The following is a 22,803-nucleotide window of genomic DNA, read 5'->3' as shown; positions in this document are numbered from 1 at the left end:
TTTTTATACTTCATGATAGATTTGAACCTTTAAAGCCCTTTTAAAACTTTTTTTTCCCATCGAGGGGTCCAAAAAGTTTCGGCACTTCGGATCCCTTTTTTTCTTATGATATATAGGACAGATTTTCCCAGGAAGAACAAAGGCTGCAAAATCTCAACATAGAATAATAAAATATCAGCATAATGACAAACTATCAGCATAAAATGAAAAGGTATAACAGTGTATCAAAATAAAGTATATACAAGTATAACGACAAATTAAGTGTATCGCTATATAATGGCATTGTATCATTACACAATGACAAAATCTATCAGTATTTAAAGATGAGGTATTTCAGTATTTTTTTTTTAATATAAAAAGTTGGAAATCAGTAAGGAGTTTCTGAGTTATCTTGAGATTATTTGTTTGATTTTGGAAAAGTCGATGTAGGAGTAGGCTACGGTTTTTCAAAACGTTTCAAAATCCAAGAGTAATGTCCAAAATGAGACAAAGGAGTCCAAATTAAGGAATCTCTGAATACCAACAAAACCCTTTTTGGACTTTCTAGTTTATTTTCAACATGCATAGGGTACCTACCCTATTTCCCCAGGAAAAATGTGCTGAGACATTGACTTAATACTTGCACTCGGAAACTGAATAGAAATTATGTTCTCACTTACTTAATCCATTGTAGATTCGCATTTATTCTATCTTACTTCTAAAGGCAGATAAAAAAAAATGGTAGATAAAAAAAAAATGGCAGTGTTTAGAGCTTCCTTGACTCAAACGACCCATTATGTGCTTAATAATTTAGCAAAAACAAGTCTGTGCACTTAGCATGCTTAGTACCAAACCTTTCGTGATTTCTTTTCCTTATTCCTCCTTGTTGTTAACTTATTTACTTATTATTATTATTAAAGAAAATGCGGTTCACAATGGCAATGGTACAAGATCTGATAAAAAAGTCGGGATCGCGAATCTTTTATTTCTAAATTTTATTCAAGAACGTGCACTCGGTGCAGACCCATTGGCGAAGAGAGTTCATTTTTGTGTTTTTCCATGATTTCGTGAAAATTGGTATGATTTTCTAAAAGATTTGGTTAACGTACATCTTATTTCTCAGAACAAAGCCCATTTTTAAAAACATGGTTAGGTGTACACTGGTGTAATTTTCGTGATCTGGAATTCAGATTGAAGAAAATTCTGGTTGGATACAATCAGCTTGTGGTTTCTGGGATAACATTGATTCCTATTATGCTTTTTCATCAGCAAGTAAAGGGAACTTAATGATATTTATAAAGATCACAACCTAAACATAGAGACTGATAACTCTTACAGATCTGTGATGCCCCAAGCACTGATCATTCCGCACAGTGTGAACAGCTGGTGAAGTAACCATGCTTATCCATGCCTCACCGCTCACAAAGTGGTGTACAGTTACTCAAACAATGAAAATACATTCTTTGCTCAAAAGTGTTCAAAAGCAACATTGTGTAATTATTTCAGCTTTAGACTGCTTTTTTTAAAAATCCCTAGTATATTTAAGAAATAAAGTCTGCGTTCTTGTGAATGTTGCAGAATAACCTCTGACTGCTTGAGAAGTGTTGTTTGAAATATAAAAGTTGAGACGTTAGCCGAGGCTTTTATATTTCAAGCAACATTTCAAGACCGAGGAGGTTATCCCATCATTTACAACAACAAGGACTATTTCTATTCTACTAACAGATATGGCTGATTGTTTCCTCTGTAGAGAAACGAATTAGGTTACCATGCTGCAATTAGGTTATTCCATTTAACATCAGAGGGCCAATTTGTTTGTTTACTTGTGTATAGAATGCAGACAATTTGAGCTTTTGTTGGGTTAAAAATATCCTTTAATTAATTATAAATTTATTTGTAACATGTATTGATTAACTTTTATGAATGTATAATAACAAAATCAGTTGTCTGTTTCTTTGCTTATCAGTAAAATCACAGAGTGTAAATGTTGTGGGGAGGTCCTTGGAACAGTGCATTTTAGCTATAAAAACCAGCATTTATCAGTTGTTTTCAGCAATACACACTCTATAGACTGCGGAAGACGACACAACGATATGGTCTAAAGTATTAGATTTTCAGTAAAATATTCATTGCAACTGTAGTAGGTTTGATATGTGTTTCTGATCCGATGATTTTTTCATGGCGTTCATGATTTATTGGAGAATAATGTCTGCGGCATTTCTTTGATCTCAGCAATAACTGTAGTAGATCGTTTTTAAATGAAAAGCAAGATTGTGAAAAGTTGCATTGAAATACCTAAATAAAGATACCTGAGGTAGCTAAATAAAGCTAAAGTAGGTAGTTCTAGCTACGTAGCTAAATGTACTGATTTTACAGGACCTGTTTAATTTTGACTGTACTGTTCACTAGGAAAAGAATAAAAGTATCTTTTAATTGTGGGAAATTGGTGGGAAAAAATTTACTTTGGGTTAGGATTACATCCCACTTTTTTTAATGTTTGAGATACAAATGAACGAGGAGTAGCATTCAACTGTGACGTAAAAAGTCACTTCTGATGATGTCCAAGTCTAGCTTCTGCATTTCTCTGTAGAGAAGTTTAAATATTCACTGTAGCAGAATAGAAATAATTCCCTCAATTCATCATTGGAATTGTTTGAGAATATACCCCTTAGTCTCCTTCACCACCTCAGGAAATAGTTTCCTCCCTCAGGGAACCATAAATTTGCTATTTCGCTCATACCAATTCCATAACTGTATAATATGGCTGTATTGTTCCATCTCTGTGCATAAACAGTGTAATCTGTCACACAGATTTGAGTAACACATTTAGAGTACAATTAAAAATGCATACAGCCATACACAATGTTTAAAGATATCCCAAATTTTCAAATTGTCTTTCAATGTCAGTTTCAGATTTCAAAATGAAGTTATTTGGCAGACACAGTTTTTTCCGTGGGAAATCCTTGATGGAGCTCACTGCTCAGCTAAAGAATCCTAAAGGTCGTGTGGTCACTCGAGTGTCATTTGAGAGATATCCTGAAAAAAGCTACTATATTTTATCTCATGTTGAGCATGGATATCATGGGAAAGTAAGTTGAAATTTTAATTAAAACAAAACGATCAGAGTGTTTTTAGGTCACCCAATGTATGTTGTTGTCTTTGTCTTTGTCATTAACTTTTCACATTTTCATCTTCTCCAGGACTACATGTACTGGGTCATTTTCAACCAAACTTGCTGCAAAGCACCTCTGGGTGAAGGGGATTCAAATTTGTTCGAATAAAGGGCCACATCCTTTTCCAAGAGGAGATAAATAAGAAATAACAAAAAATTGGCAGGCTTCTTGACATAGTTTAGATTCTAAATAATTCAACTTGCCAGGGCTCAACATTTAAGTTTTCAAGATACTAGACCAGAAGGACTAGCACTTGAAAATTTTACTAGACCTGACCTCAACTTCACTAGATCTGACTTAATTTCCATGGATCATTGAATGACTTAATGAATTATTACTAAATATTGACATGAAGAAACATAGTCAACTAATGACATCTTCAATGTAAATAAATTTATAGTTATCTCAAGTTTTGGGGGATGGGGGTGGAGATGCAAAAAATTATACACTATATAACAGAATAAATTTCTTCTTATTGAATTCAAGAAAAATATCACACCGTGCAGCAATTGACCTAGCAGGAAAGATAACTCTGGGTGCAGATTAGCCTTTAAGATAAGATCAATTGTGGAAAATTGGCAAGTATTGATATTGTACATGTACACTGATAATAGAGTAAATAATTTTTTTCAATCAGCAAACTATTCTGGTACAATAAAACAAGTAGAGGTTTCCAAAAAAAATCTTTTCACATTTATTTCTCAACGGGATCAAAAATTGAAAGTGAAAGAAACCACAAGATTTGATTGACTGTTTAGAAATTCTTAAATAATTGTTTTGCTTCACTTTAACTTAAAGATATATTTGCATGACCAGCCGGGCTACTTTGATCCAAAATAAACTAGACTGGACCATACTGTTACTAGCCTGAGTCAGTCAGACATGCCTTTATGTTGTCCCCACCCCCACCCCTTGGTAGAGTGGTTCCACATCAAAATTGCAGATGGGAATGTATAGGAAAAATCTCTAAAAAAAAAAAAATCTTCTTCTCAGAAACTACTGGGCCAGAAAAGACAAAATGTATATGTGGTAGCTTCCTCACATAGTGTAGATTCTAAATTCAAATCTTCACCTCACAACCCTCAACCCCCACTCCCACCCCACCACAAATACATGTACCAGAGAAAAGGTTTGGCCTTAATAGGGGATCAAAAGTACTATATTCGGTAATGATCAATATTTGGCCTGAAAATCAAACTTTGACAGAAAAATCTTTAATTTTGTGCCAAACCAGGGGGATATCTGCAGACTTCAAAGCATTAAATATTTTCATTTGCCATGACACCATATGTTAAATATGATGTCACGAAAGTGACGTAAATTCAAAATTTCCATGATTTATAGAGAAAAACATCGATATTTTGAGTAAAAATTCACTGAGCGCAGATCTGCTTCAACTCGGTGTTTTGATATCATGTGTAGATTGATATATTAATGAAATATATGAAAATTGTTATGAAGCAGGTTTATGAATTATATAGTAAGATTGGAACAAATTCTGTCCATTTTGTCCTCTTTCTGAAAAATAATACAAAATCCAAATGGTTTTTGACATCATAGAAACAAAAATTGTCAAAAACCTACTTCAAAACTATAAAGTATTTCATAGATTCAGATTATACAATTCAGCACATTTCAAGAAATTTTCAAAATTTGACTTTTATGGGGGCAAAAATATGCATATACAGCATATAGCTGTATAAACAATCATGTAATGGCAAGTATCTGAGTTGTTGCTGATTACCAGCTGATGTACACTTTTAGACAGAGAATAAAGTAATTCTATATATCTTGCCAATTGATCAGTTTGCTGAATTTCTAGATGAAAACTCAAAATAAGATTTATCTTGTAGCCTTAGATCTAATGAGTTTAATTTAAATTCCAGAATTTGACTGGTGTGGCATGGGGTACGAAGGTTTTCAGAGGGAACAAGTACCCAAAGTTAATCAGAATTGATGCAGGAGGGAAACGTGATTGGCGACTCATTCCGAAAGATGAAGAGGAGGAATTTTGTAAGATTGACAAAGTGCATGAACCAAAAATTAAAGCAGAGGATATTGATACTCGATTACCTCCAGTAATGGAAATAGTGTTAAAAAGAAACTTCAAGCAAAGAAACGTGGCATTTGAAGGTACCCCTAATCTAAAGGAATTTATTAAACTTAATAGTGATTTAATGAAAAGAATTGAATATTTCAATGCACAGAAGGACTGTTCACCAAAAGAACAAACATCTTGAAGACCTAGGATTTTTTTGTTAGTAATAATGTATTTATGAGAAATGCAATGATGTTTTATGAATAAAATAGTAATCAAGACCAAAGAATACTAATTTTAATGTGTTTGATGTGAAAACTTCAGAATTTAGCATTATGAATTTATACCTACCAAAAAATAAATTTGTGCCATTACTTTTGAGAAGATGAACAGGAGTTACTTTCCTTTAACTACTTAAAAAACAAAGGTATTCTCGTCTTTCTAATAGCATTATAGAAAGATGGGCGTACTTGGTGCGTGATCTGCAGGAATCGTGTGTATGAAATGTCCACAATTTGGTCAGCTGGACAGACTACAAAGTAACGCACTAATGCATTAAAATTCCCTGTCAAATTGTTATATTTATTTAAGTCTCTCTATCTTAACACATATGATAAAATAGTAACACTTCACATAAATAATAAACAACTACATGTATAAGATAATTGAATTGTTAAATGGAAAGTTTCAGTAGGTTGGAAGAATTGCTTTCGATCTCGTTGCAGCAGAAACAAAATTGAACTATCATAAAATTTTTATAAATCAGTAATTAAAATTAAATAACAATTTAAAGGACTTGATCGTATGTATGTTTTAAATAATAAATAAATAAACGCTTCATGCCAGGTTCGAACCAAAAACATCAATTCATAACTGCAATGGACAGGTAACACATACCAATAAGCATCGTCGCCACATACTTGTTGCTGGTTTTAAAACGACAATGAAGCAGCGCCTTAATACAGTGAAATTTTCTTTTGGAAAAAAATTTTTTTTTAATGATTTCTGGGTCTTCTCTCCATTTTTTACTAGCTTTTTCTCGTTTATTCGAGTAAAAATGCACGTTCATGTAAATAATGTTTCAAAATCGTGGAGAGATGACCCAGAAATAGCAAATGTATATATAACATGTATAAAAAATTAAAAATGTAATTTTTTGTACTAAATGAATTATCTAGTTATATCTAAAGGCATATCTTGGCAAATCACTTGAGACAAAATGTCCGGAAAATATTTTCTTTTCCTTTCCAAAGGAACTTCATACATCAAATGAATACTAAGATATCATGATACAGATGAGTAAAATTTTCACGTCTCAAGTGCGCCCAGATTCCTGCCGAATGCCAATCAAAAGCGCCCTCGTTCTTTCATTTTTAAAAGAATTAGGAACAGTGTTTCTTCCAATACTCCCAGTCCCAGATAATGATCATTTGAAGTTTTTGTCATTTTGTACTCGGGGAAAAAAAAAAGGAAAAGACACAGAGTAATATGTACAATTATAAAAATTGTTGAAGTATCAGAGTCTAATAACAGAAAGTTTTAAATCAAGGTTAATTCATTATCGTTGGGAAGTACATGTAACTGTAAATGTACGTATTCTTGTTAACTGTCTTCCATTGAAAAAAGAACTACTCCCAAATGGAGCTAAAATAGAACCGGAATGTAATCTTCAAGGTAAAATCATTATTGAAATTATTTTGATATATAAATAAGTATTACTCATGCGAGTTTTCACTAATTATAATGTGCATTACCAAACAGTGAAGTAAATCAACCTCCTGCGTAGTATATTAACTAATTTTAATTCTTGTGCAGTAAGTTATGCATTTTTAACAACCATGAATATAATTCAAATAAATGTGCACGTAACGAAACTTGACATTTGCTTAGCAAAGCATGTCGGTCAGGAAGTATTTAATTTTTACCCTATCTCTAAAATTCACTTGAATTTTTCTACTTCTGATCTTATACACAGTTTTTCAATAATCCTCCCATGATCGAAGTTGTGAGTGGGGCTAACAAAAAACACTAACTTTATATGAGAATCAGAAAATAGGATTGACAATTGGTAACGTGATGAGATAAATTCAGGTTCACAGTATAGAAAATGAGTAATGTCTGCCCCAGAGAATACAATACAGTATTATATTTAAACTTCAGAATGATCGACCTAAGTCACATCACATAAGTTCTATATCTGGTTCAAAACTGGTATAATGTATGCATATATGTAATGTGCTTTGTCTATATTGTCAAATGTTGGCTTATTTAATCAAATTAATAAAAGAATACAAGGGAGTTTCAAAATATTAAAAATATAAACACACAACGCACATGCACTGGGATTAAACAGAATATATGCATTAAGAAATTACCCTTTATCATAAGAATTTTTCTACAATTTGAAGGAAATGACTCTAATTATTGTGTTAAATTATACAAATAGCACTGAGATTGTATTTCAATGCAGATAAATCAGTGAACAATTTATAGAGATAAATCCATCTTACATGATGTGTTCTCAAACTATTGCAATATTAGTACAAAAGACACGAGGAAATTGTATGCCATTTCAAGAAAAATTGCAAACTCTGATTTGAAAACAATCTATAAAGGTACGATTAATCTACTCGTTTGCGTTCAAAAAATCTTGCATAAATTGCAATATATTTGGAACTTTTTATTGATACGATGTTTTGAAGATTTTTTATTTAATGAAAATGATATTATGATCGAATTTTTTTTTTAATTTTAAAAGAGATAAGGTATCATTTTTAAGTCTATCGGGATGTTAATACAGGTTGGTCATGTGATCAAATTCCATAAAGCCCGAATCAACTTGTATAAAATTACATCCTGATAAATGTTTAAAAATTATATCTTATATTTACATTTGTGACTGATTTATAACAAATGTTTGCGAACTTAAGTACTAGTTTTAAACCCATGGAATGATAACTTTTTTAAAATCTCGATGGTATATAAATTGAATGTATCGAACTTGTCGATCACTTATAACATCACTTGTGAAATTACGTCGATCTTTATGACTTAACAATGAATTGATGATCATGTGACGAACCTGTTTATACGCCTTGTCCAAATAATGTTATAGAAGGAAAAAAATTGCAAATATTATGTATATGTAATATGACATGAGAATCTATTTTCAAGTCTTTTTTTTTTCCCTCCCCTAGAAACACGTGTCAGGGTTGCACAATATTTGTCATTTCAAATTCATTTTGCTAATCTTAGTTGTAACCTGCCTCGCCGGTGTGCGTCATGACCATGACTCAAAGTCTAAGGTCATGATCATAGTAACCGTTGAATTCAAATTCTGCCTGGCCCTTAACTAAAAAACTCTAGGGCAGAATAACTTGAAATACAGTATCGGATAAATTACTATTCGCCCAATAGCTACTAGTTAAAATGACCACGATCTTTGACATGTACTTAGTAACCTTGAATTGTGACTTAACACACTTTAGTCAACTCAAATATTAATGCATGTAGTGTGTAGACCTGGGCTGCGTTCAAGATCGTAGCAGCTAGCCAAACTACTAAGTTAAATATATATGTTGTATTGAACGCATTGTATGAATTAATGCTTGTTATGGCTAGACTAACATATCGCTCAAGATCGTAGCGGCTACATAGAGCTACATAGCCGCTTGATCTTGAATGCAGCCCTAATGTGTCATACTTGAAGGCTATGACGTTTAAAGCTCACCCGAGACGAAGGCTCAAGTGAGCTTTTCTGATGAAAGAGTGTCTGGCGTTCGTCTGTCATCTGTAAACTTTTCACATTTTCGACTTCTTCTCAAGAATCACTGAGCCAATTTCAACAAAACTTGCCACAAAACATCCTTGGGTGAAGGGGATATAAGTTTATTCACAGGAAGTACCACACTCTCTTTCAAGGGGAGATGATTAAGAATTCGTGAAAATTTGGTGACATCTTTTAAAAATTTTCTTCTCAAGAATCACAAGGCAAGAAAAAGATGAAACTTATGTGAAAGCTTCATTACATATTTTTTATTCAAGTTATTTTCATATCATAACCCCCGGGGGTAGGGCGGGGCCACAAGAGGGGGTCGAAGTTTTACATAGGAATATATATATATATATATATATATATATATATATATATATATATATATATATATATATATATATATATATATATATATATATATATATAGGAAAGCCATGATTATTAGTCATATTATTATAGAAGCATCCTCAGGTAGTGTAGATTCAATTTTTTTCATATTTAATGCGGGTAGGGTTGGGCCAGAGTTTATTTACATAGGAATACATAGGAAAAAATCTTTTAAATTCTTCAGCAAAGCCATGATTAGTAATATTGATATGAAAGCATCCGAGGTAGTGTAAATTTAAGTTTGCCCTTTCCCTCTTGTTCAATACCGAACTGATTTCTGCTTCTTCCTAGCCAATGTGAGCGATGTGGTCCATGGGCCTCTTAGTTACGTCACATTGTAGGCGGGTTCAGCTATATCTTATCAATTATCGCAAACATGGAAGCCAGCGCAAGATATGTCAAAATAAAAAGTAAAAGATTTAACAAAACATTTATTGTTCTCGGGCAAAATGCGTTTTGTCCACCCCTCGAGGGGTCTATCTGTTTACCTAACGGCCTCAGGCAAAAAATTTGGTTCGAGGGGTCGAACTGTTTGCATAACGGCCTCAGGCAGAGTTCGGTTCTTTGGTCCGACAAAACGTACGCTGCCCTCGAACCCAGTCAATAAATGTATAATATTCACTAAAGACAAAGAACTACAAGAGATGAAGTAAGTTTGCTATTACATTATGCCTGTTTGTATGTGACCAGTCAACATGGAATGCTTTCTCCTTCTAGGCACCTGATCCCATCTCTGGAATTTCCAGGGGTCCATGTTTTATGCCCTGTTCACAAATTTATACTGTTTGTTTGGCCCCAGGGGCCATAATCTGAACAAATTTGAATCTTTACAACCTGAGGATGCTTTCATTTATTTGTGAATAATCATGAATTTGCTGTTCTTGAGAAGTAGATTTTTAAAGATTTTTCTTACCTTTTCTGATGTAAAAATTTGATCACTCATATGAACTTTCCCTACCCAAGGGGATCATGATTTGAACAAATTTGAATTTACACAACCTGAGGATGCTTCCGTACAAATGTGACTAATCATGGTTTTACTGTTTTTGAGAAAAAGGTTTTTTAAAGATTTTTTCCTATATATTCCTATGTAAAACTTTGGTCGCCCATTGTGACCAAACTTAACCCCTGTGGTCATGATTTGTACAAACTTGAATCTACACTACCCGAGTTTGCTTCTATATAATCATAACTAATCCTGACTTTGCTCCTCTTGAGAAAGATTGTTTAAAGTTTTTTCCTACATATCTCTATGTAAAACTTTGATCTCCCATTATGGCTCATCCCTATCCCCAAGAGTCATGATGTGTACAAATTTGAATCTACATTACCTGAAAATGATTCCATGTAAATATGGCTAATCATGGCTATTCTGTTCTTGAGAAGAAGATTTTTAAAGATTTTTTTTATATACTCCTATGTAAAACTTTGATCGCCCATTGCGGAACCACTATACACCCAGAAGAAGCTTTGGCCCTTTAATTGAAAAAAAACTTTAATCCCCAATTCCCCTTCACCCAAGGATACTTTCTGCCATGTTTGGTTGAAATTGACTTCCTGGTTCTGGAGAAGAAGATGAAATTGTACAAACCTTCTGACGACGACAACGACAAACAACGTTTTGATCAGAAAAGCTTCATCTAAGCCTTTGACTCGGATGAGCTTAAAAGTGTATCGCCCCAGGTCTATGTTAATTTCACTTTTTGGCAGAGTTAGTACTACATGTATATTGTTTCCGTTGCTCTTTTTCCCTTAGTCGTTCTGGCAAAATAAAATTCTATACATTCGTATAATGTTTAGGAGGAAACTCAGATCATGGCAACGACGTCCATAATTTATATACGGCTTCTAGTTTTACTCCCAGTTGTAAACTGAATATACCCAAAAAAGTTTAGTTTCTGACCTTTTATGATTCTAGAATTTTATAACTCGGAATTAGTTGATATGTAGAATCGCCAAATTTAAAAAAAAAATACTTCCGCGCGAAAGTGTCATTATTTTAGACACATATGCAATTTTTTTGTTTAATTTGATGAACATGGGTTTTCTAATTAGCTTTTTGAGAAAAGAAACGGCTCTACTTCGTATTTTTTCTCACTAAGATGTATTTTTAGATTATGGAATCACTTCTATTGTTTGACCTGTTACGGTTATCACCTTTTTACGTCATCTTTGTGGTAATCCAAATGAGGTGTTTTCAACACTTTAAAACTCCTCGACCATTAACCTTGAAAATCGTAAATTAGATATATGAGTCATATCGTCCTTATGTAATCTACTGACATTATGCTTTTACCTTCAACTTTTAGGTAAATACTATCATCTTTAGTACTTTCTTCAAAGTTGAATTTGAAGATAACCTTAGATCCTGAAGCAGATAAATGATACTAAAACTCGATGGACACTTGTTCAGAAAGAAAACATCTACATATAAGTGACATAAAAAAAAAAGCATACTAACTTATTGATAAAAAAGAAACAAAAGTCATCAGGAAACATTTTGTCTGTTCTTGATCTTTTTTATGTTCAAAAAATGTATTAAAAAAGAAAAAAAAAATCATATATCGGTACTCGATACAAAATTATCTAGGGAATATTGCGTTAACAGTTAACAATACCGTACAACCTCTTGCCATCAATTTGTTTCATACCTGATGGCAATCTAAAAAGACATGGCCTGTGCAAACAGATTGAGAAATCAAAGAAGAATAATTTAATTATGTGGAATCATTCTTATTCAGGGACCAATACTCAGTATTTCGTAGGTGCACTTATACCCACGAATTTACATCCAACCAAATTTACTCCTCACTCAAATATTTACAGCAGTGAAGGAGAAACTTCAGGAGTACTGTACAACAGTATATTCGAGCAGTGGTGTAAATTAGATGTGGATACTTTAAAACTTTTTAGAAAATTTTAAATCACAAAATATTACCGAAATCAATAACATCATAATGTACGATTTTTCAACACTTTAAACAACCATTCCCCAAGAAAAATTAAAATCCGGGCTTTTTTTACATCATAGACAGCTGCTTTTTTTAAAAACAAAAATGGAACTCCTAAACATACATACCTTGTCATTGGTCATTTGTGAAATTATTTTGTTAAAAAACATTCTGATTGTACACACAAGTACTCTGAAGTTGATATTAAAAAGATGCTTGAGTTTCTGATTGACAATATCTATGTAGTTTTAGCTCACCTGAGCTGAAAGCTCAAGTGAGCTTTTCTGGTCACATTTTGTCTGTAGTCCGTCTGTCCGTCTGTCTGTAAACTTTTACATTTTCAACTTCTTCTCCAGAACCACTAAGCCAATTTCAACCAAACTTGCCACAAAGCATCCTTGGGTGAAGGGGATTCAAGTTTGTTAAAATGAAGGGCCACGCCCTCTTTCAAGGGGAGATAATTGAGAGATAGTGAAAAATGAAGAGCATCTTTTAAAAATCTTCTTCTCAAGAACCACAGGGCGAGGAAAGATGAAACTCATATGAAAGCATCCCCAGGTAGTGTAGATTCAAGTTTGTTCAAATCATGACCCCCGGGGGTAGGGCGGGGTCACAATGGAGGATCAAAGTTTTACATAGAAATATATAGGAAAAATCTTTAAAAATCTTCTTCTCAAGAACAGTAAAGCAATGAAGAGTCATATTTATATGGAAGCATCCTCAGGTAGTGTAGATTCAAATTTGTTCAAATCAGGACCCCCGGGGGTAGGGCGGGGCCACAATGGAGGATCAAAGTTTTACATAGAAATATATAGGAAAAATCTTCTTCTTAAGAACAGCAAAGCCATGGTGAGTCAAATTTATATGGAAACATCCTCAGGTAGTGTAGATTCAATTTTGTTCAAATGATGACCCCCAGGGGTAGGGTGGGGCCCATGGGGGATCGAAAGTTTTACATAAGAACATATAGAAAAAAAAATTTCTTCTCAAGAACAGAAAAGCTATGTTAGTCTTATTGATATGGAAGCATCCTCAGGTAATGTAGATGCAAGTTTGTTCAAATGATGACCCCTGAGATAGAGAGGAGCTACAATGGGGGATCAAATTTTTACAAAGAAATAAATGGGAAATTTTTTTTAAAATCTAATTAATTTGTTATATTGACATGGAAGCATCATCAGGTAGTTTAAAATTCCAGCCCCTCCCCCCCCCCGTTCATTACTGAACTGATTTGTGCCTTAGTCTAGCCAATGTGCTCAGGTGAGCGATGTGGCCCATGGGCCTCTTGTTTTGGAGATCAGGTCTTCCAACGATCTGTTGGAATTCCCATGGGTATCAATTGCGCCCCCTTATTAGCAGACCTATTTCTGTAATTTTTAAATTTATTCAAAAACTTCTACATGAGAAGAAGAGAACACTTGCTGCAGCTTTCATCTCGACATTAAGATATATCGACGACGTATTATCAACTAACAATAGCTACTTCAATTCATATGTCGACTCGATATAACCCAGTGAGCTTGAAATAAAAGATACCACGGAATCTGGCACATATGTTTCATATTTGAATGTTTTACTAGAAAAAGACATTTATGGTAACCTAACAACAAAGCTTTATGAAAAACATGATGACTTCAATTTTTCAATCAACAGCTTCCCTTACTTATATCGCAATATACCCTTATCGCCTGCATATGGGGCTTTTGTCTCCCAGTTGATTCAATACGCAAGAACATGCTCTACTTATGAACAATTTCTAAGACGAGGCAAGCTATTGACAAACAAATTGATGAAACAAGGATATTAACAGTCTCGTTTGAAGTCATAATTTGGCAAGTTTTATGGTCGATACAATGACCTTGTCAGCAAATACAACCTATCATTAAGTCAAATGCTGAATGACATTTTTCATAGTAATTGTTAGGCCATTATTCACACACTGAAATGTATACAGATTTTTCCGCTGTTTCTTTCCCGATCATGACAAAGGAGCACACGGCGGGTGTGACCGGTCGGGAGAGGATGCTCACTCCTCCATGGCACCTGGTCCCACCTCTGATGTTTTGGAGGTCAGTGTTTGCTCTGCTCCCGATTAGTATTGTTTTAATGGACTTTGAGCTTGAATACTGTTCGTTATCTCCATATTTCATACCCACGAACATTAATTTTATCAAAGCATCAGTTAAAGGAATCTTCTGTGTAAAAGTGCTATCCATGAAATAACGTCCCTACGAACGAGTAAAATTTTGATTGCCCAAGAACATTGACCCCCAGGAATAAAACTGATTCCAAAGAGTCTAAGTTAATCTTCTCTACAGATATACAGAACATCATGTTTCATCTTGAGAACCCTTCCGGTCTTAGTACATCAATTTGTAGCAAAGATCTTGTTTGGTCACCATGTTTAAAAGAACAACAAATATATATAAAAAATATGTAATAGAAAGACTGTCATCAGAATTATGTCACCTAATCACGATAATTATTTAAATAAATTCAAACCAATTTAACCCAGAAGACATACAGAACATACAATACTTTAAAACATCGAGATTTTAAATCATGAAGACAACTTTTTTCTCTGCCTTCAAAAAACTAAAGAGAAATAAAACTGAATCAATTTATCTATGACAACCTTGACCTTGAATCAAGGTTTTGACACGCAAAATGTTTAAAATTGTATCCTAAACTCACGAAATGATGGCTGCCTTTTTATTTTGAACTCAACACATCATTATAGGAAAGGGGAAAATCACTTAATTGTACACAGATCGTGCTTTTGCAATTTGTTTGAAGGATAAGTAACGATCTGAATTAGAAATTGAGATTCCCAATGTTAAAAAAGTTTTATCAAAATCCATTTCATGAAATACTTTCGTAATCCCTAAAGTGTACAGGAATTTTCAAATGCTGCTTTATTTCCAAATAGCAGATCTTATATTGTTTACAATTTCAAGTCATAAGATACACTTAAAGTTGATATCAGAGAGCCATCGACATTGTGGGCGGTGCTGCTCAGAACACAAGCATCATCTGAGTCAGCACACGGTAGTAAACATCAGCTCTCTGTGGTCCGTCAATCAGCAACGTGATTGGCCAGAGTCTGATTTTTTTATTGGCCAGACGATTTGTATCTGCATCGCCGTCTGATCTCGGAGGACCATTAGAAATGTAATCTTTTGATTATCAGATTCACTTTGATAGACTGTATGTGTTCATTACATAATACACGAACAAATTGTTGTGATTAGATCAATTTAATGTGAACATGGGTAACATTTGTCTTTTAATAATGTAATAAAGTATGAATTTAAAACTGTAGAATGACGAACATTTTGTAAACATACGTTACCTTTATTCTATATTTGGTTCAAATATAGTATAATGTATACATATACGTTAGGCCATCTTTCAAATAATCTTTGTTTGCCCTCTCCCGACTGACAGGCTAAAAAGGGTAATTTAATACGATATATATCCATCATGCAATAAAGAAATACCCACTATCATATTTCTACGATTTCAAGGCAATGTCTCAGATTCTATCAAATTGTACGATTAGCAATGAAATCTTATTTCTGTGCAGAGAAATCAGTGAACGATTTATAGACTTAAATCAATCTTATGTATTGCTTTACTCAAGCTGTATGCAATATTCATGCAAATCAAACACAATTAATAAGGAAATTGTACGCAATTTCAAGAAGAGTTGCAATGCTTCAATTGAAAATGAACTATTAAAAAACGTCTCAACAGCTCATTTGCATCCAAAATTTTATTGATGTGAAAAAATTGCATATTTGGAACGATTTATTGATACGAGTTAATAACAGTTATTTTTACTGGAAATGATATTTAATATGAATGATAACATCAATAAACTAGGAGAATTTATTGTATCAGCTCCTTTCAGGATCGTTGTCATTTTTAACTCAAGGTTATATCTCAAAAGTCGACGTCACGGGAGCTGTTGGGCTAATAGAAACATCTAACGTTTATCTCTGAAGCCCTAGACTCGGTAGTGAACATGTCTTTTTTTTCTTCTTACAACTGTAAGTGTTACAGGAAAAAAGTCACTCTGAAATATGTAAAAGAATATCCCTTTTAAATCTTCTCCTCAATAATAGTAGTTCTCGATTTGTCAATATGCAAATATCCCCGTGTAGTGTATATTATGCATAACTGAACAAACTATGGCCTACAATAGAAGGGTAAAGCCATTACAGGGAGTTTAACTCAGGAATACGTTTAGAGTTTTTATGCTCCGAATATGCCATGAATATCCCGGGTAGATATTATTCTGTCATGTCCGATTTCAGTTCAGTACGTCCGTCACACCTCGGTTTTTGCTCAAGATCGAAGAAAATGTTCAAGATAAATCAAAATCCATACACTGATCCATGAGAGCTGTTAAACAATGTCAGAATTTTCTGACTTTGATCTTCCCTATGTCCTAGATTAACAATTCCCTAGTTACATTTAGCCCAGTTCCAAGGCAAATAGACGCTGATACATTTGAATGTTTTATATTTTTTGACCTCGAAATTTGTAATGACCTTGACCACACTATTTTCATGTTGTGTCTACCTTAGTTTAAAGGAAGTTTTTTTTTCAATTTTAAGATATTTTTATAAAATATCTTCATCGGTACAAATTGTTGAGAGCCGTTCAGAAGCGTCAATAATTTTCTATCCTTGACTTTTTTCCCAACCTCGACCTTACCAGGAATTAAATTTCATTTTTTAAAACATTTATTAATTTAATTGGTACATTGTACAAAAAATAAACGGTTTCATTTTTTCTGACCTTGACCTTTCCTGTTACATCGACTTTCTATTATTTCATTTGCATTCAAGCCAAGGTACTTTCAAAGAAATATTCAAGATATTATCAAAATTCAAACACATTAATGTAAATAATTTTAATTATGCATTGATTTTTTTTTACCTTGACCTTCCCCATGATCATAAACTTGCATTCAATTTATTTTACTGAATTTCATAAAGGATTGCTTCATACATAATACTGATAAATCTCTGTAAGGACATTTCAACCATGCCTACACAACATATCGTATATAAATTTGCATGTATGAGAGAATGAACTTGAAACATTAAGCGTTCATTTACCTGTTAAATAGATAGGCTAAATCATACTTTGTTACAAAAGAAAACAACTGTACTAAGGATATGACTCCTGTATATGAAACAGGAATGCTCGTGGGCCTTGACGGTCACCTGAGTATCTTCAGTGTCTCAGGTTATGACCACTCTTGGCTTACCTGGAACTGGTGTGGATGTAAACGGTGAAGATAACGAACAGTGATCAATCTCATGAATCCAGTGAAGTTTACAAATCGTGAACAGCCAAAAACACGGAACTCTGAATACACCAGAGGTGGGATCAGGTGCCTACGAGGAGAAAGCTTATGTGACAAAAATTTTACAGTTTTGTAAGGACTCTTTAATTATTATCATATTGAACACCATCTATTTGATTTTGATATATGATTAACCTAGCCCCACCCTTAGGTCTGATCCCGGTCCCGGGGACAAAGATTTGTTTATATGTAAACAGTTTGCCTGCTTTTAAAAATGTATATACGTAAAGAGGAAGATTTTCAAAGATGAAATGAATTATATATATATATGCACGACCAAGAAATACCCAGCCTGGAGCCTTCATGAACCCTATAAACCCAGTTTTAATTGAGGGCTCATTGCTTATAATAATCAATCCAACAGTTTGACTGCTTTATGAAGAAGATTTTGAATTAGCATTAATTATGATAGTTTTGATCATGTTCAGGGATCCCTTTGGTCCCAAGGAGACAGAGACCATGAAATACTAAATTTTTCGTCCCAATTACCCATAGATAATATATTCAAGAATTGGATGAAATTAGTTCAGCAGTTCAAAAGAAGAAACTAAAAATGTTCGAACGTTAACTAGGGAACCACAATAAAGTACGCCTACAAAGCACAAAAGCAGATAGAAAGGTTCACCTGCGTGACTCAGGTGACTTAAAAGCTAGGATTATTATGCCTTCTTTCATTATTCGGACCGATGAAACAGGTCCATTTCTTTCATATTGAAAAACAATTTTTTTCTCCTTGGGCAGGGCATTCAGGTTCTATGGACATATTTCTTGTTTCTCACTATAGCCAGAGGCTCAAGTGAGCTTTTCTGATTGAATTTTTTTCGATCTGTCGGTCTGTCTGGCTGTTAATTTTTCAAATTTTCGTTTCTTCTCTATAACCATTAAAGGACTTTTAACCAAACCGCACAAAGCAACCTTGGATAACAAATATCCTTGCTCAAACAGGGCCAGATCCTCCTAAAAAGGGAGATAATCAATAGGTCGCAAAAATTGTGGGAGTCTTTTAAAACCTACCCAAGAACCACAAAGCAAAAAAAGAGCATTAAACTTATTTAGTGTTTTGGAAACATGATATAGAATCGGTTTTTTTTTCTTTCTTTTTTTTTGTGTTTTCTTTTTTGTGTTTGATTTGTTTGTTTGTTTTTAATTTTTTTTTTCAAATCATGGCCCCGGTGTGTAAGGTAGGGCTAAAATAAAGAATTAACTTGGAAATATATTTATGAATAAACTTGAAAAAATAAACTTTCAAGTGAAGAATAATAGAACCATATTTAGGGATATTCATATCATCCTGGGGTAGTGAAGATTCAAGTTTGTTAGAATTTTATCCCCTTTTGTAGAAAGGTCCGAAATCTTAAATTCCTAATGTGAGTTTCTTTCAATGAATGCTTTACAAAAATGTACAATGCATTACATGTACATGTATTTAAAATAGAATAAATGAAAAAAAAATTATCGAGGAAGTATTGTGTCATATTCATCAACATTGAATTGCGATGAAAGATTTCCTATTACTAAATGTGTTAATCCTACATCAGTAAGCACTTATCTTGTTTTGATGGCAAAGTATATGTTTCTATAAAATGTGCTAAATTGCACGTTGCTTTTGTTTCTCTGGTATGTTTTTTAAGTTAAATTACATGTAGGCAAAACATGTAGGGAACTGCTCGTGGTCATGACGTCCATAGTTTATATTACCACTTGTCTTACTCCCCGATTAAACTGAATTTCCACAAAACATTTTTTTTTTTTTACTTTAAATGGTTTTAGAATTTCATAATTCATTTTTCGTAGAAATGTAGCATTGCCAAATAAACAAAAATGCTTCCGTGTTAAGTGTTATTTAAGATACCTATGCACAATTTTTTATACTATGATGAAACAGAAAAAATGGAGTTTTCCAATAAGCCTTTTTAAGAAAATCGGCGCCTTGTATTTTTTTCTCAGCAAGATGTATTTTTAGATAAAAGAATAACTTCTATTAGGATTGACCTGTTAGACTATCATCTTTTACGTCATCTTTGCGAAAACCGAGAAGAGGTGTTTTCATTATCTCAATACTGAATTCGACCATTGACTTTGAATATATGAGTCAAGTCTTCCCTCTATAAACTATTAAAATTATGCTTTTAATTACAACTTAAAGATAAATATAATAAGTTCCTACTTCAAAGTTGAATTCGACAATAGCCTGAGATACTGAGGCAGAAAAATTATCATGTGTTATCTGTGTTGCATTTTCATACATCAGAGAGCATTTAATTTTTTAAAAGATGTGGCGAAGTAAATGTTTCTATAAAATGTGCTAAATTGTTCTTTGCATTTGTTTCTCTGGTATTTTTTTTAAGTTAAGTTTTTAAAGTTTGAATTAGGCAAATAGGGAACTGATCATGGTCACGACGTCCATAGTTGATATAACCACTTGTCCAACTCCCCGTTTTAAACTAAATTTCTCCAAAACAGTATTTTTTTTTAACTTTAAATAAATGATTTTGGAATTTCATAATTCAATTTTCGTAGAAATGTAGTATTGCCAAATAAATAAAATCCTTCCGTGTTAAAGTGTTATTTTAGATACCTGTGCACGATTTTTTTTAATATGATGAAACAAAACAAATGGAGTTTTCCAATTAGCACTTTTGAGAAAATTGAAGCCTATTTTGTATTTTTTTTTTTTCTCAGTAAAATGTTTTTTCAGATAAAAGAATCACTTCTGGGATTGACCTGTTACGGTAATCATCTTTATTACGTCATCTTTGCGAAAACCGAAATGGAGTGTTTTCTTTATTTCAATACTGACTTTGACCACCTTGAATATATGAGTCAAGTCTATTAGAATTGTGCTTTTAATTCAAATTTAGGATGAATATAGTTAGAACCTATTTCAAAGCTGAATTCGACGATTACAAGCTGAATACGACGATTACCTGAGATACTGAAGCAGAAAAATGATCCTGACATTCAGACAGAAAACATGGGTGACATTTAAAACTAGATGTATCATAAGACAGTAAATCCCGCGCATAGGTGTTTGCTTATTCATATGCTCTCCTTCATATCTGGGTAACCAGGGAAGACGCCACAATAATTCTATAATTTAGAAAAATATATATGTATCAAATTGAGCATAAAATGCTCAGGTGATCCTGTCCATAGACCTCTTATGTCAGTATTTTATGTCATAAATTCATTACCAATCTCTGGTCATAAATGTTCAAAATCCCTCTAAACTGTAAGAGGAGTTCTGGAAAATGGGGGGGGGGGGAGGGGGGTTATAGGGGGAAAAAAAGTCGACCCCAATTTGGCCCCAGGGTGAGATTAAAATTCTGAAACCTTATTGCACATTTACAAGACACCACAAATCATCGCCCAGAACATGATTTGGCTACTGCGTAAAATGTTTTAAAGAGGAGGTCTGGGAACCAGGATTTTTTATTTATTGTTATTTTTTAATGAAATATGCTCAAAGTCTATTAAAACAATACAGATCGGGAGCAGAGCAAACACAGACCTCAGAATTTAGAGGTGGGATCAGGTGCCATGGAGGAGTGAGCATCCCCTGCCGACCGGTCACACCTGCTGTGTGCTCCTTGTCAATTTCTTTTTGCATTTTATGCAGTAGCCAAATCATCTTTTGGATGATGATTGATGGTGTTCTGTAGATGTGCAATAAGGTAGTGGAATTTTCATTTTCGCCCTGGAGGTCAATTGAAGGTAAAAAAAAAAAAAGACTTTTTTTCTGGAAAAAAAAAAAGAAATTGACAAGGAGCACACACCGGGTGTGACCGGTTGGCAGGGGATGCTCACTCCTCCATGGCACCTGATCCCACCTCTAAATTCTGAGGTCTATGTTTGCTGTGCTCCAAATTTGTATCGTTTCATTGGACTTTCGAGATTGAATACTGTTCGTTATCTTCATATTTCATGACATGTTTTAGAAAAAAAATAATAAATTCTTCCAATAAGAATTACCAAAAAGTATAATAATGCACCTTTTTTACACGCCATATTCATCTAGGGTTCCATATCATGTACGGAAACGAAGTCAATGGTGTTTACAGATAGCAGATACAGGTGTATTTTTACCACTTACCATCGATCCTCTTAACATAATTTTCATATTTACCGGCTGAAAATTCTTAAATTTTCTAGAAGGTGTTGCATAGATTAAATTTATTTCTTTACAAATTAAAGAAGTTGTTCAATTATTTCTGCGTAGCATGGATGCTAGAATTCAACCAGACTCCCCTTATAGCCATATGCATGTATCCCACAAATGAAATCGTAGAGCTTCACGAGAGTTTAGTGACTTTATTGATATGCAGCAAGTCTGTTCGTCGGAGTTTACGGAGACAGCCGAGTGTCTGGGTGAACGAGACTAAGCAAGTTGGGGATGGCAATACGGCAAGAAGCGAAATTTGCCAGAAGAGACAAACAAGTCAAGTTCTAGCCAATCCAGATTCCACTAATTTACAGGACCATTTAATAGTATATAATTGTGGTTGCTGCTTGGACGTTTCTGTCTCCAAAAGCGATCTTAGAATAACTTTAATTTTTTTTTAATTTTTTTTTAAATTTGAGTAACATTAAAACTGTTTAGTGGTAGAGACCTTTGGGCTCGAATTAACATTTATACATATTTTTATTTCAACCCCGAGAAAGCGCCTCGATCCATTGATACTGCTTTTAACTCGGTCATTAGGTACGGAAATTCCCATATCAAATTGATGCAGGTTTTTTTGGAGAGGTCATGTACGATAGACCATGATGATAGCAATGTAGATCCGGGCGATGTTTTTTGTTGACTCTAAACAAGGCGTTTCACACGATCAGCATTATTTCTGTCATGAAAAGCGCTAATTTATTTAAATTATTAACTGTTACTTTTAAAAGTCTCCCTCTGATAAAAGGGCGTTGGGGTGCGTTCAGTTCGCAAAATTTGGGCTGGACATGTATTGTCAACAATTTTATTTATTACTTGTTTAACAAACAAAAGGCAACTGGTTTAGATTAATTTGTTTTGATGTTTAAAGATTTTTAATTGCAAGAAATATCCTAAGAAAAAAAACGGACAATCTACTTCATCTCTCTCAGTACGAGACCTTACTGACGTCACCAGC

At 33.6% G+C, this 22,803-nt stretch overlaps 1 protein-coding gene across 1 annotated transcript; it reads left to right on the top strand.

Moving 5' to 3' along the window:
* Positions 1-999: 999 nt before the first annotated feature.
* LOC133190783 (small ribosomal subunit protein mS34-like) lies at positions 1,000-5,461 on the top strand. The gene is made up of 3 exons (XM_061326471.1): positions 1,000-1,056; positions 2,887-3,068; positions 5,039-5,461. The coding sequence occupies exons 2-3, from the start codon at positions 2,901-2,903 to the stop codon at positions 5,390-5,392; spliced, it is 522 nt and encodes a 173-aa protein (XP_061182455.1). The 5' UTR covers positions 1,000-1,056; positions 2,887-2,900; the 3' UTR covers positions 5,393-5,461.
* Positions 5,462-22,803: the final 17,342 nt, after the last annotated feature.

This window comes from Saccostrea echinata, unplaced genomic scaffold (genome assembly GCF_033153115.1).
Source record: "Saccostrea echinata isolate AGI-Se365-2 ecotype Australia unplaced genomic scaffold, CSIRO_AGI_Sech_v1 ptg000022l, whole genome shotgun sequence".
Taxonomy (NCBI): Eukaryota; Metazoa; Mollusca; class Bivalvia; order Ostreida; family Ostreidae; genus Saccostrea; species Saccostrea echinata.
This window is presented reverse-complemented; position numbering and strand designations above follow the sequence as displayed.

Excerpts from the sequence above, each read along its gene's own strand:
- LOC133190783 (XM_061326471.1), top strand. The coding sequence starts at position 2,901 with ATGAAGTTATTTGGCAGACACAGTTTTTTCCGTGGGAAATCCTTGATG. Across the intron at positions 3,069-5,038 it reads AGCATGGATATCATGGGAAA|AATTTGACTGGTGTGGCATG; the intron begins GTAAGTTGAAAT and ends TTTAAATTCCAG.